General features: G+C 38.4%; 1 protein-coding gene across 9 annotated transcripts in view; it reads right to left on the reverse strand.

Moving 5' to 3' along the window:
* Nucleotides 1-235: 235 nt before the first annotated feature.
* The window catches only part of LOC115468724 (glutamine and serine-rich protein 1-like), a 240,834-nt gene continuing 227,432 nt past the window's right edge, over nucleotides 236-13,637 (reverse strand). For all 9 annotated transcript variants that reach the window (XM_030200651.1, XM_030200646.1, XM_030200649.1 and 6 more), the window contains 2 exons: nucleotides 13,224-13,319; nucleotides 236-2,372 (listed from right to left, as the gene is read on the reverse strand). In XM_030200651.1, the coding sequence (XP_030056511.1) occupies nucleotides 2,232-2,372; nucleotides 13,224-13,319 (237 nt within the window). In that variant the 3' untranslated portion in view covers nucleotides 236-2,231. The remainder of the gene's footprint in view (nucleotides 2,373-13,223; nucleotides 13,320-13,637) is intronic.

Raw genomic sequence — 13,637 nt, forward strand, 5'->3', positions numbered from 1 at the left:
CCATTATCCCCAATGTCAATCTTTCAAAACTGTTTTATGCATATTTAGTAACATTCTGTAGCTTCAATCATTTTTTACATACTTTGGATTTATAATTTGATAATGATTTTTAAAATTAAACAATCTTGGGGGAAACAGCAGAACTCTTCACATCCTTAACTAAAGATTCTGTAATGGAAAGACCACACATACATACACACACACCTCTCTCTTACTCTTTCATATTTTAGACCTGTTACCTTTAGAAGCAGAACACATTTACTATCATCCTGCACAAGTTCAGTCATTTAGGATTCAGTTTTGTTAAAGTAGTACCAGCCACGTATCTGAAATTAGAAAACATGAGCCACCTGTGTTCAACAGCATCAGATTTCACTGGATGAACAGCAATGCTATGCTGCTGAATAACTTATGGAGAAGGAATACAGAAGTAGAACTCTAGAATGTGTTTTTGTTTTTCCCCTGTCAATATCCAATAAGATCATAACAGCCATACTGGGACAGACCAAAGATCCATCAAATCCAGTATCCTGTTTCCAACAGTGGCCAATCCAGGTCACAAGAACCTGGTACATTCATTCAAAAGATGGCTCGTTCGTTAAATGCACACATGAGCTGGGAAGTTTTTCAGTAGTTACCTGATGAGAACTCAAAGTTTTCTATGTGCTCTAAACACTCATTTCAATACTCATTTATTAGATTTCAGAAAATTCTCCTCTCTTGGTCACTACAGTTTAATTTTTTTTTGTGCACAAGAGATCACCAAGATCTGGAAAGCAGATACAGAATAAACCACATTTCATTCACAAACGATTTCCCCTTTTCATTAGTTGTAGTTACAGCACTACATTAAGTGAAAGAATAAAGACAGAATTAAAACATTTTTTAAGTTAACAGATAAAGCATAACATTAAAAGCAAAACAAAAGGACACACTGTTCTGAATGACAGTAGTAAATATCTGTATTATCTCCAAAAGAGTAAGGCATGGTATTTGAGAAGAAAAGAAATGCCCTAGTGGTGCTGCTACAGTCGTAGTCTCAAGACTACAGACACTGCTACTTGATGAGAAATGGAAACGTGTAAAAGGTGCAGAAGGCGCAGACCAAAGAGTGGATTTTTAAAATGCTTCCAAATAAACTGTCAACAATACCTACATTTCTGTAAGGTAGGTCACCATTTAAAAGTATATACACTGAGTCCTGGTTAATCCAAGTGTCTAGCTGATTTTCTAGTGTCTGCATAGCCAGGTAATGGAAATGATTATGTGAGTTGTGTTTAACACAGCATAATTTTAATTTCAGAATGCAGACTGCAGCAACTTATTTAAATCACTTGGCTAATCAAATAGGAAATGTTCACGTATCTGAAAATAACTGCAGTGTATAACACAACTACACTGAAAAAGCAAAACTAGTCTAAATATGATGATCTGGGTAATACTGACGCAAAGCTACTTCCCAGTATATATATATAGTGTATGATATGAAATTAAGGAGTTATTGAAAACAATGAAGTGTATTACAAAGATACATGAAAATTCTAACCACATTATTTTCTCTGTGAAAAATACAATTAGAGATAAAATGTACAATTGAAAAATTTCAAAGGAAAAACACAGTACAAAGTAAAATAGCTTTCTTTAAAACAGGGAAAATAGTTTAGGTCATTGCTTACAATATACTTTGACACAAAAAGCAGTCATAGGATTGCACCAACTCCACGTCCAGTGTCCTGAACATGATGATAATAAAAGGAGTCCATAAAGCAGAGCACCACTATCCCAGGAAGGATTTTCATCTCCAGTGAGGTCCTGCCAGCTCCACCTACAAAAGTACAAGAAACTAAATTCTGAGGCTAGACAAGTATAAATGCCGAGACGCTTCCTCTTTGCTGCCCTCCCAATGCTTACCCCGAGACACAAAGGTTCAGTTAATTCATTTACTATTCTAAGGAGGACACTTAGAATGCTTTATTTATGCTTAGTGCATGCTTAATCGCTTGTCAGAAAAGGGTTTTTGAAAATAAAACTAAATGTTTTTCAATAGAAAATACAAATCATTCCTACGGATACAAATGTGTTGTTTTTAGCCCAGTCTTCACAAGAGGTTGTGAGAGCACCGCAGTTTCCTCATCGTGAGAAGGCAAACTTTTTAGTGAAGTGGAAATGTGCTATATGAACATAGAACGCTTCCAAGCATTGTTTGCTTTCTGTTCCAGACACAGGCAGGTTTACAAACACTTCTGCTGCACGTGATTCAAAAGTTCGCCAAACTTTTCAAAGAGCTCCTCCACCCATTTTCGATTTTTCATGCACAGTTGTAATATTTCCTCAGGCCTCAGATCTTTGTTTCTTTTCCGAAGGGAAAGGACCTTAGAAAGGAAAACTACACATTAGTCTTTACGGTATAAACGTTCAACACCAAGTCATAAAAGGAAATGTAAACTCAGAGATGAAAAGAAGCTAAACCATCTCCCATGTAATCTAGCGTCATTGAACTTCTCTCATGTGACAAGCCCCATCCGAGCACATAAACAAAAGCTACAGAGAAGGCATGGTGAAAAGCCCAGTAGGGGCTATTTGTCAAATGGTTTACCAGGAAATAATGATATAGATACACTATTTCGTAAAGGCTTGATTTCTATTAATATATTTCAGTGCATGAGTATTCCAGTTGTTCAAGAATGATCTTTTATCCAGAAATTTAAAACTGCTTTTCAGCTTGCATCATCCAAATCATGAACGCTGAAATACAACAATGCAGGTTCACAAGCAGAGATAGCAAAGTTGCTTACCTGTAACAGATGATTTTTTGAGGACAGCAGCATATCAGTGCTCACATCTCTCTGGACAGAGCCCAAGGTAAAGAAGCTATGACTCTAAAGCTTTGAGAGCTTTCTGACATGCTCTACTGAGCATGTAGGGGACATCTTGCACCATAGTGGTAGTATGGCATTCTCCTCAGTTTGGTATAAAGCTGTAAGCTAGTGACATCAGCTCCTTGGGGAGTCGAGGGTTTTGTAAGGAATGACATCCTGCTGTTCTCTGAGAACTCGTTACAGGTACACAACTTTGCTTTCAAGGACAAAGAAAATATGCAGACCTTCAAAATGGGATCCCTAGCTATGAGATGCCTTCAAACCCAAATAAATCACACCACAAAGAAAATGTTTTATTCAATGCGGAGACTCAAACGAATAAAACCTTACTTTCCCCGCGATGTTTTCCGCAATTTGATACAATCAATGGTATTAAGCCAGTTGGACTACTGTAACGGGATCTATGCAGGCTGCAAAGAACATCTACTCAAGAAACTTCAGACTGCCCAGAACACTGCGGTAAGACTGATCTTCAGAAAATCTAAATTTGAATCTGCCAAGCCCCTTCGTGAAAAACTGCATTGGCTTCCCATTAGAGAACGAGTTGCCTTCAAGGTCTACACCTTGATTCACAGGATCATTTATGGGGAAGTTCCCGAATACATGCTTGAACTGGTTGACTTACCACCCAGAAATAGATCCAGTCTCTCCCGATCCTATTTAAATTTATACTACCTAGTTTGTAGTGGCCTTAAGTACAAATCTACCTATGCCTCCAACTTCTCCTTCATAGGCACACAACTGTGGAATGCTTTACCCAAATCAGTAAAATCAACTCAAAAACTACCTAAATTTTAGAAAATTATTGAAGTCCGTCCTGTTCAAGGAGGCTTATTCTCCAGGTTCAACATAATCTGATTAACTCCTGGTTTCAACAAGATTCATGGACACTAATTATCTTATATTATCTTTTACATATTGTTGTTTAAATGATGCCTATATGTTTACTATCTTACTTTTACACTGTTTAATTGTACTTTTCTGTACTGTAGCCTTCCTTACAGTTTTGTGTAAGCCACATTGAGCCTGCAACTAGCGGGAAAATATGGGGTATAAATGTATTAAATAAATAAATAAATATTAAAAAGGGGGAAGGGGGACAGAAAATGCAATCAAACTGTAATCAGGAAGTTATTTTTGGTTGGTAGCCAGGCCATTTTTAGACTTGACAAAAGCTATGTGAAACTTAAAAAGGGGACCTTAGGAAGATGGAGCTGAATGAATTCTAAGTCTCAAAAAAGGCTGTCCAAGACAGACTGATCAAATATTGTTGCACTGGGAGTCTTTATCAAAACAGTATTGGAGCGCACATCTTTGCAAACCTCTTCTATAGCAGCTGATCAAAAGGTAGGATACCAGTTCTACCAAGGCATACACTAAGTTTTGTATTTATCATTTCAGCAGATAAAGACCATATGGCCTATCCAATCTGCCCATCCATATCAACCACTGATCTCTACTTATCTCTTCCTCTCCCTTGGAGATCCTGTGTGCTTGATCCATGTTTCTTCAATTCAGATGAAGTCCTCATTTCCACCACCTCCACTGAGAGGCCATTTCACCCATCCACCTCTTTACATAAAGAAATATGTCCTTACTGGGTCTATCCTCTTTCACCATCTCATGCTACCTCGTTCCAGACCTTCCTTCAATTGAGAGGTCCCCCTTCTGTGCATTTAAGCGCCATGCAGGTATTTAAGCCTCTATCATATCTCCCCTCTTCCACCTTTCATCAAAAGTATACATATGAGATTTTTTAACGTCTGTCCCCATAAACTTTATGACAAGGGTTCTCTCAACCCAGTTCTCGGGACATACCTAGCCAGTCAGGTTTTCAGAATACTCACAATAAATATGCATGAGATAGAGATTTGCATGCCAAAGAGGCAGTGAATGGCTTATGGACTTTTCTTTTAGGAAGCTATCCAAACCTTTTTTAAGCCCTGCTAACTGCTTTTACTACATTCTCTGCCAACGGATTCCAAAGTTTAATTACACATTGAGTGAAGAAATATTTTCTTTGATTAGTTTTAAATTTACTACTTTGCAGCTTCAATGTGTGCCCCCTAGTCCTAGTATTTTTGGAAAGAGTAAACAAGCAATTCACTTCTACCCGTTCCACTCCACTCATTATTTTATAGATCTCTATCACATTTCCCACTCAGCCATCTTTTCTCCAAGCTGAAGAGCCCTAGCCGCTTTAGCCTTTCCTCATAGGGAAGTTATCCCATCCCCTTTATTGTTTTCATCACCCTTCTCTGTACCTTTTCTAATTTTGCTATATGTTTTTTTGAGATGCAGTGATGAGAATTACACACAATATCTGAGGTGCAGTTGTACCATGGATTGATACAAAGGCATTATAACATCCTCATTTTTGTTTTCCATTCCTTTCCTAATAATACCTAACATTCTATTTGCTTTCTTAGCCGCCGCTGCACACTACTACTTAACAATTCTAGAGCGCTACTAGGGTTACGCAGTGCTGTACAATTTAACAAAGAGAGACAGTCCCTGCTCAAAGAGCTTACAATCTAATAGACAAGTGAACGGTTGGTCCGATAGGGGCAGTCAAATTGGGGCAGTCTGGATTCACTGAACGGTAAGGGTTAGGCACACTGAGCAGAGGGTTTCAACATATCATCAACAATGACACCTAGATCCCTTTCCTGGTCAGTGACTCCTAATATGGAACCTTGCATTACATAGCTATAGTTCAGGTTCCTCTTTCCCACATGCATCAGTTTCAGATATTGGGTTTAACAAACTTAGCTTAGGCATGGGGAGGAATCTTATTTAACAGATTCCATTCCTTCGGGTTTCTCATTTCTTTCCTTGTCACATACTGCAAAGAAAGGTGGAGGGGTAGCTTTTTTGTATGACGAGAAATTCTCTATGACTGAAATATCTGTTGCATTACCTTATAAAGAAATACTTATAGGAAAATTACATCTATCAGTACCATTTTACTTAGCTCTTTTTATTGCCCACCTGGGTTGTCTGTAGGATTTGTGAAGATATCTACCAACCTTTGCACAATTGGTTATGCAATACCCTAATATGATTTTAGGTGATTTTAATATTCATTATGAGCAATTTGATACAATCTGGGATCTGCACCCAAATTTCAGCAACTTCTATAGAATCTGGGGGATGATGACTAACCCCATCTCGCCCTTTGATAACCACCAAAATCCAGGTCATAAAGAGGTGAGTCATTCCTGATTTTCAAGTTCCACTTCAGACGTGAACTAAGAATTTCGAATGAAAGTCTTACTTTACAGCATTTATATCGGACTTGAGATTGAAGCAGTAGATTTGCTGTTCTACACATACTTCAGGGCACACTCTGGATTTGGTAATGTGTGACTCCTCAGGACCCCTCTCTCTCATTTGGCTTATTTGATATTTTCATGGACAGATCATAAATGGGTGTCCTAAGTACGTAAGTATTGCCACACTGGGACAGACCAAAGGTCCATCAAGCCCAGCATCCTGTTTCTAACAGTGGCCCTCCCTTAGCTCTGCCCTCAATCTTATGGAGCTTGAAGAGAATGCTTGGATGATGTCAGCATCCCTTGAAGCACTGCAACCCTGGCCTTTTGCTTCCATCATCTTCCCCAACTGACACACACACTTCTCCAAGCTACATAACACCAGCATGCCCCATTAAATTTAGGCAGAGTGCATACATGACATTTCTTTGTTTCACTTTTGAATGGGAAGCTGTTTAGAATGCAAACTGTATATTACAGAGGCCATAGAAAGATGCAAACCCTCTATATTTCTGGTTTATTATTTTACTATAAGCAATTTTTGTTTTTCTTGAGCTGGGAGCAGACTTAAGAGATGCATAAACGTGCTTTTTCTGGTAAATACCTTTCTTGGGCTGTGGTCTGACCTATGCTAATTTGTGATAAGTTGCTGGTCAGCAAACTAAGAGCCAGAGACTCCTATGATTAAGGATACCTGCTGTATCCAGATAATCAGAGGGAGAAGTAAGGGGTGTAGGTACAACTGTAGGTTAAACCAAAGGGTTGAGGGGGCTGGTAGGATGACTGTGCATACCGAGGACATAGGTCAACTCATATCAAATGAAAACTTATGCTTTATATGACAGATTTTAAACTGTCATAAGCTGGAAAATGACAGAAAATGCTGGAACAGGATGCTTGCCATAAAAGGAATAGAATGCTCTGGAAAGATGCATATTCATTAAATAGGAAGGGTAATTAAGAAGAGGGAAAGAAAATGTATATAAGAGGATATAGAACTAAGGATGGAGGGCCTCAGCGTATCTACACTAGTAAGTGGACATATTGACATCTCCCAGGGAAAACTCTGTTTATTTGCTACATATTATACTCTGATGGGATCTTTATTTCTTTAATATATGACTAATTGCTTATTAGCTTTTATATTGGCTTCTCTGAATAAACATTTATTGAATCTAATACTTATTTAGTAGCCAGTTTTTTTTCTTGCCCAGAGTTCTATCCGGGGAAGTCAAGATTTACTCGAGGGTCTAACTCCCCCAGACCTCCAGAAGGCAACTCCTGTTTCTGAACCAATACACAGAGGTTTGTAACGTATGTTATTGCTTTGATTTAACATAAAATCTGATGTGGGTTTGATATTTGTGAGAACAGAGTTCTATATATAGCTACATTTTTCATACCACATAGGATATTTTGCATTTGTCCCTGGGGCACTAAAGTCTTTGGTAAGCTATAAAATGTGCTAATGCTCCCCTTTTAAAAATAAGTATTATGTGCTTTTCATAGTCTATGTAGCACACAGATGGCATTAAGGTCTCTAAGTTGTTGCCATGTAAGATTACATTATATTCAATATATTTTTTTAAGTGGCAAGAAATGAAATGCGCTTACCATAGATTAGTGTTCCTTAAAAAAAAAAAAAAAAAAAACAGTAAGAAATACAATTTTACTATATATTAATATAGGGCGGATGTGGTTCCCCTGCACAAGAACGGAAGTAAGGAGGAGGTTGGGAATTACAGACCTGTCAGTCTGACCTTGGTGGTGAGTAAACTATTGGAAATGCTTCTAAAGCGGAGGATTGTGAGGTTTCTCGAACTGAATGGTCTGCAGGACCCAAGGCAGCATGGCTTCACTAGAGGCAGTTGTGACAGATGAATCTGATCAGTTTCTTTGACGGGGTGACCAAACAACTGGATGTGGGAGGGGCACTAGATGTGGAATATTTGGATTTTAGCAAAGCCTTTGACACTGTTCCCCACAGGCGACTGCTTAATAAACTGAATGCCCTTGGTATGGGACCTAAAGTGACTGACTGGGTTAAAAACTGGTTAAACTGGAGGAGACAGAGTGTAGTGATAAATGGAGCTTGCTCTGAAGAAAGGGATGCTTATCAGTGGTGTACCGCACGGGTTGGTCCTCGGGCCAGCTCTTTTTAACATCTTTGTGAGTGATATTGCAGAAAGGCTGTCTGGTAAGGTTTGTCTCTTTGCAGATGATACCAAACTCTGTAATAGGGTGGACACTCTGGAGGGTGTGGATGGCATGAAGGAGGATCTAGTGAAGCTTGAAGAATGGTCTGATAATTGGCAACTAAGATTTAATGCTAAGAAATGCAGGGTCATGCACTTGGGTTACTAGAATCCAAGGGCACAATACAATATAGGGGGTGAAGTGCTTCTGTGTATGAAAGCTTGTATAAAGCTCTGGTGAGGCCCCATTTAGAGTACTGCGTGAAATTCTGGAGACTGTGGCTACCAAATTGGTAAGCGGTCCTGGTTATAAAACATATTAACGATAAGCTCATGAACGTTAACATGTATATGCTGGGAGAGAGGAGATACGATACAGACGTTTAAATACCTCAGTGGCATTAATGTTCAGGAGGTGAGCCATTTTCAAATGAAGGAAAACTCTGGAAAGAGAGGGCATTGGATGAAGTTAAGAAGAAATAGGCTTAGGAGGAATCTAAGAAAATACTCTTTTACTGAAAGGGGGGTGGATGCATGGAATGGCCTCCCAGTGGAAGTCATGAAGATGAAGATTGTCGGAATTTAAGGAAGCGTAGGACAGGAACGTGGGATCCCTTAGGAAAAGGAGGGGTTAGTGGTTACTGAGCAGTATAAAATGTTTTGTACTTTTTTGGGATCTTGCCAGGTATTTGTGACCTGGATTGGCCACTGTTGGAAACAGGATGCTGGGCTTTGGTCTTTCCCAGTATGGCAAGACTTATGTACTTAAGGGCGGACTAGGTGGGCCATTTGGCCCTTATCTGTTCCTTATCTGCCATCATGTTTCTATGTAAAAGTCTATCAATTATTTTTTATGTTACTAATCTGTGACATTACTGCAGGTCCTATTTTAAGCAGAGCGCATATGTGGAGATTTGAGTTTTTCAGCTGTTTATACTACTAAAAAAAGTTGGGAGCATCTGAAGTAGAGAGTTGCACGGGGACAGAAATCTAACCCGTCCTCACCCATCCCAACTCCCTACCTTTACCGTACCACAGTCACCTTGACCCTCCCCTCTCCCCCCCAAAGAAAGCAAGATTCTACATGAAGTAAAAATTATAGTAAAAGTAACATAAATCATTTTCGTCTGCTAAAACAGCAGATGTACAGATTATAGCAGGACCCAAAGCAGTCCAAAACAAGTCAGAAATAACACAGTTTAAACTTAATTTGTTCAACCGCCCTTAGGATCCACCTTTGGGTTTAAAAAGCAAAACCATGTGCATGCAAGGACTGGATAAACGAATTAAAGCAAAGTTTAAAGCAAATGCCCTTAATATGTAATACTTGGTAGCAATAATAAAACAGTGATCAAATATTCACATAGCAAGCAGCCTGAGGCAACAGATTTAGTTTCCACCAAACATAATTAACTTTGTATAAACTTGGCGGCTAATACTGTGCTGAACTGGACAATGTTGGCATATTTAGACTGAAACTGGACAAAACTTCAGCATGAAGGAATCCCTTCCCTCATTATTCAATACCTCTCTGTGAACAGTAATAAAAAAAAGGCAAGTGCATTTTTACAATACACCACTGCAATCCATAAAACAAAAGGAGCAAATTCTCACATGCTATCTTTTTCTTTTAATGCAGGCACAGAAAATAAAAAAGATTTTAAATGCTCCCAGGTTTCAACCTAATTCATGTTTAATGTGGGATTTAAATGTTATAAATAAGTAAAAAAAATAGATTAAAAAGTCTGAATGTTGAGCACCTGATTCTCATAACATATCTGTTTTAGTGGTCCATTACCTAGAGAAAAAAAATCTCTACATGAATGTAACAGTGTTAGGGTGTTCCCCCTTTACACAGCTCCTCCAAATGACACACTGATTACAATTTATAAACAAATTACTTCTCTACCTATGAAAAGGTAGAGTACATCCGTATGCCACACAAGTTGGAGTGTTTGAAAATATAAGTAAGATTAAACAAAAATGCTACCAACAACAAAGAACGTGGATGCAGCAGCTCATAGGTTTGTTTGCTTTGAGTGTACGGCAATGACGACTGTGCAAGGAAGGGGTAACAGAGACTACCCTGTCTTCAACTCCCTTCCTCTCTTCCACCCACCCACCCCATTCATCCACCTCTCCTCCAGTCCTGGATGTCCTCCCCACACATACATCATCCTGGTAGTCTAGTCGCAGAAGGGTCCCCATGCTTTCCTGCCTGCTGCCTCTGATCGTCTTGCCGCCACCACTTGTTTAAAATGTTTGAACTCTTGGCGGACATTTTAAACAAGTGGCGGCGGCAGCGAGATGATCAGCGTCAGGAAAGCTCCTTTGAGCAGGGACTGTCCTTCTTTGTTAAACTGTACAGCGCTGCGTAACCCTAGTAGCGCTTTAGAAAGGTTAGGTAGTAGTAGTAGTAAAGCAAGTGGACCTTTCCTGCCCCCTAAGCAAGCCACTAGACCACCGGGGTGATGTGAGGTATGGATGGAGGAAAAGCACAGCTCCATTTTAGTTCTGCAGGAACCCCGCAGGACCCAGGTCCATCCCTGCGGGATCCCCGTGGACCTTGGTCCATCCCCATGGAATCCCTGCGGTCCTGGAGGGGATTCCAACGGTAATCGTGGGAATCCAGCTACTCCCGTTCAGCTCTCTAATTTGAAGCAGATGACTTTCTAAATACTGGGTTTCACCATCTTTTAAAGATTGTTAGAGTATGATTTAATGTATTAAGTGACTTCATTTAACACTGCGCTTAAGTCCCTTTAAAATAGGATTTAACACACTGAGTTACTTCATTTAGGGCCCTGTTTACTAAGGTGCACTAGTGCTTTTAGCGTGCACTAAACCCTAGAGACAGCTATATATTCCTATAGGTATCTCTAGCGTTAGCATGATCTAATGTTTAGTGCATGCTAAAAACGCTAGTGCACCTATAGAACAGCTTAGTAAACAAGGCCCTTAATGTACTGAACCAGATTATATCCCTTGGTTATTTTGAAGCGACTGTTTCATTGGTTTTTCTTCAGCCCTCTTTTTTTTATTTTTTTAATGTATGAGCAGTTTTACTATTTAGATTTCCTATTAGATCCTATTTTTGAATTGGATTCTGTGTGAGAGTCATATGCTTGATTTTGTATTTTGAAAGTTATATAAGACAGTAAAGCTTTGTCTAACGTTTTGCATTTTATTCAATTTTGAGAGCTATTTGAATGTTTTTAAATGTTTTTTTATTTTTTCTTAAGAAAAACAAGTCAATGCTGTATAATTGTCAATTACTTTTACTGAGAATCAGATGATAAATATATACATTCATCCCTTTTGTATGTTTGCTATTAATTTGTTTCTGTATAATTTCATTATTATTTTTAATTGTTTTTATTATTGTTTTTAATTTTGTTTACATGTGTTTCTAGATCCCTGATACAAATGTGCTAAAATTTGGCTGAGTTGGGGGTCTTATCTGAATAAATTTGGATTGGTGACAACCTTGGCTGCTTTTCCTTCTTTTGATCACCTTTGCCCTTTTGGTTGCTTGTAAAAAGGATTTAAACAAGTTTGAGAAAATGTTCATAAACAATTAGCAGTCACTAGACCTGAGAAAGCCACATTGCTTATTTCTGGATAAGAAGAAATGGATCTTCTCTCTAAAATCCTGCTGGGTACTCCTGATTTGGCCACTGTCAGGGGCAGGATTCTGAGTTTTACGAATTTTCTAACTCAGTATGGCATATCTTCATATCTTACAAAACCCAAGTAAGATGACAGACATGGGATTTGGGGTAATTTACAACAAACCCTACTAACATAACACCTGGATCGTTTTGCTGACACACATCTGCCTAAGATTTATTCTGACCAGTCTATCATACAAATTATGAATTACACCTATTCAATTCAAATCAGGTCTTATATACTGCAAAAATCCTCTTTCTAGGGTTCAGTGTGGATTGCATCAATTAGTTTACTTTAATTAGTACAGCACAAGACAATGCAAACCTACAGACAATTGGGAGATGCAAAAACATACAGCAATGGATAGTCATGTATCAGTCTTTGGGAATAAAAGTGTCTAACTTCTTCCTAAACCTAAGGTAGTTGTTATCAAACCTACAATTTGCATAGTTACGTTGTGAAGACTGCTAGATATTTGGCAAAAGTTTGTGGTGTTGATATTAGGCTTGTTAAAGACCTCTGGGAGTCATCCTCTGACAGGTGCTGCAGTTAGAGATATTGTACCTAGCACCCAGGCATAATGTGAATTACTGATATCAATAGTGAATGCACATGTCTGCATCAGATTCAAAATTTCCACCCATTGTTCTTTTGAGGTATGAATGAGAATACAAAGAGATCAACTAAACTTCTGGAAAGATTAGGCCAACCAATGTATCTTACTTAAGCAACTTAACCATGAAAAAGTATAGAGAATTTAGAACTATGCCCCCCCCCCCCAAATACCCTTTCCAATGTGAACCACCATTTCAATGAAAACACGTCAACTGTTGGGCTCTGTGGAAAAATCGTGTGAGTGGCAAAATGATTGAGAATACTAAAAGCCACAAGTTCTGTTCAAATATTTCCCCATGAAGTCTGAGTAGAGCGATGTGGTAGCCGTGTTAGTCCACTTTTTGAGGTAATCAATAAAAATAAAACAAAATAAAACATGGAAAAGAAAATAAGTTGATACCTTTTTTATTGGACAAAATACATTTTTTGATTAGCTTTCGAAGGTAGCCCTTCTTTGTCAGATCGGAAATAAGCAAATATTGGTAGATGACAGTCCAAGGTATCATCTTATTTTCTTTTCCATGTTTTATTTCTATTGATTAACCCATGAAGTTTAAAATAAAGCAAGACCAAGACATTACACTCACCTCCTCCTTGCACTTTAGGTATACATGGTACTTATGATGCTGAAGTGAATGGTATAATGAGCACAAATGGATTTTCTCAGGTTCTACAGCAAATTCCTGTGAGCAGAAATTATATTTTGTGTCATTCCTGTTATACTGAAAAACTGCAAAAATACTGATAAGCTAAAAAATATTTGTAGCATCCAATTTAGAAACAAGTGGTGATTTAAATTATTTCACTATATAAGAGGTTCAGCAGCCTGTGTTCTTGTGAAAGTATGCAGGTATTTTCATTCCCATGGACCTTGCAACCAATCTTGAAAGAGAAAAATATTGGTCATATCCCTTTACAATTACCTACAATGTCTGCAGGAACTAACTGCCTACATACATGTACTTTCTATTCATGGAAAAAAGCAGAAAAGGGACAAAATA

The sequence above is a fragment of the Microcaecilia unicolor genome, chromosome 4, assembly GCF_901765095.1.
Source record: "Microcaecilia unicolor chromosome 4, aMicUni1.1, whole genome shotgun sequence".
NCBI lineage: Eukaryota > Metazoa > Chordata > Amphibia > Gymnophiona > Siphonopidae > Microcaecilia > Microcaecilia unicolor.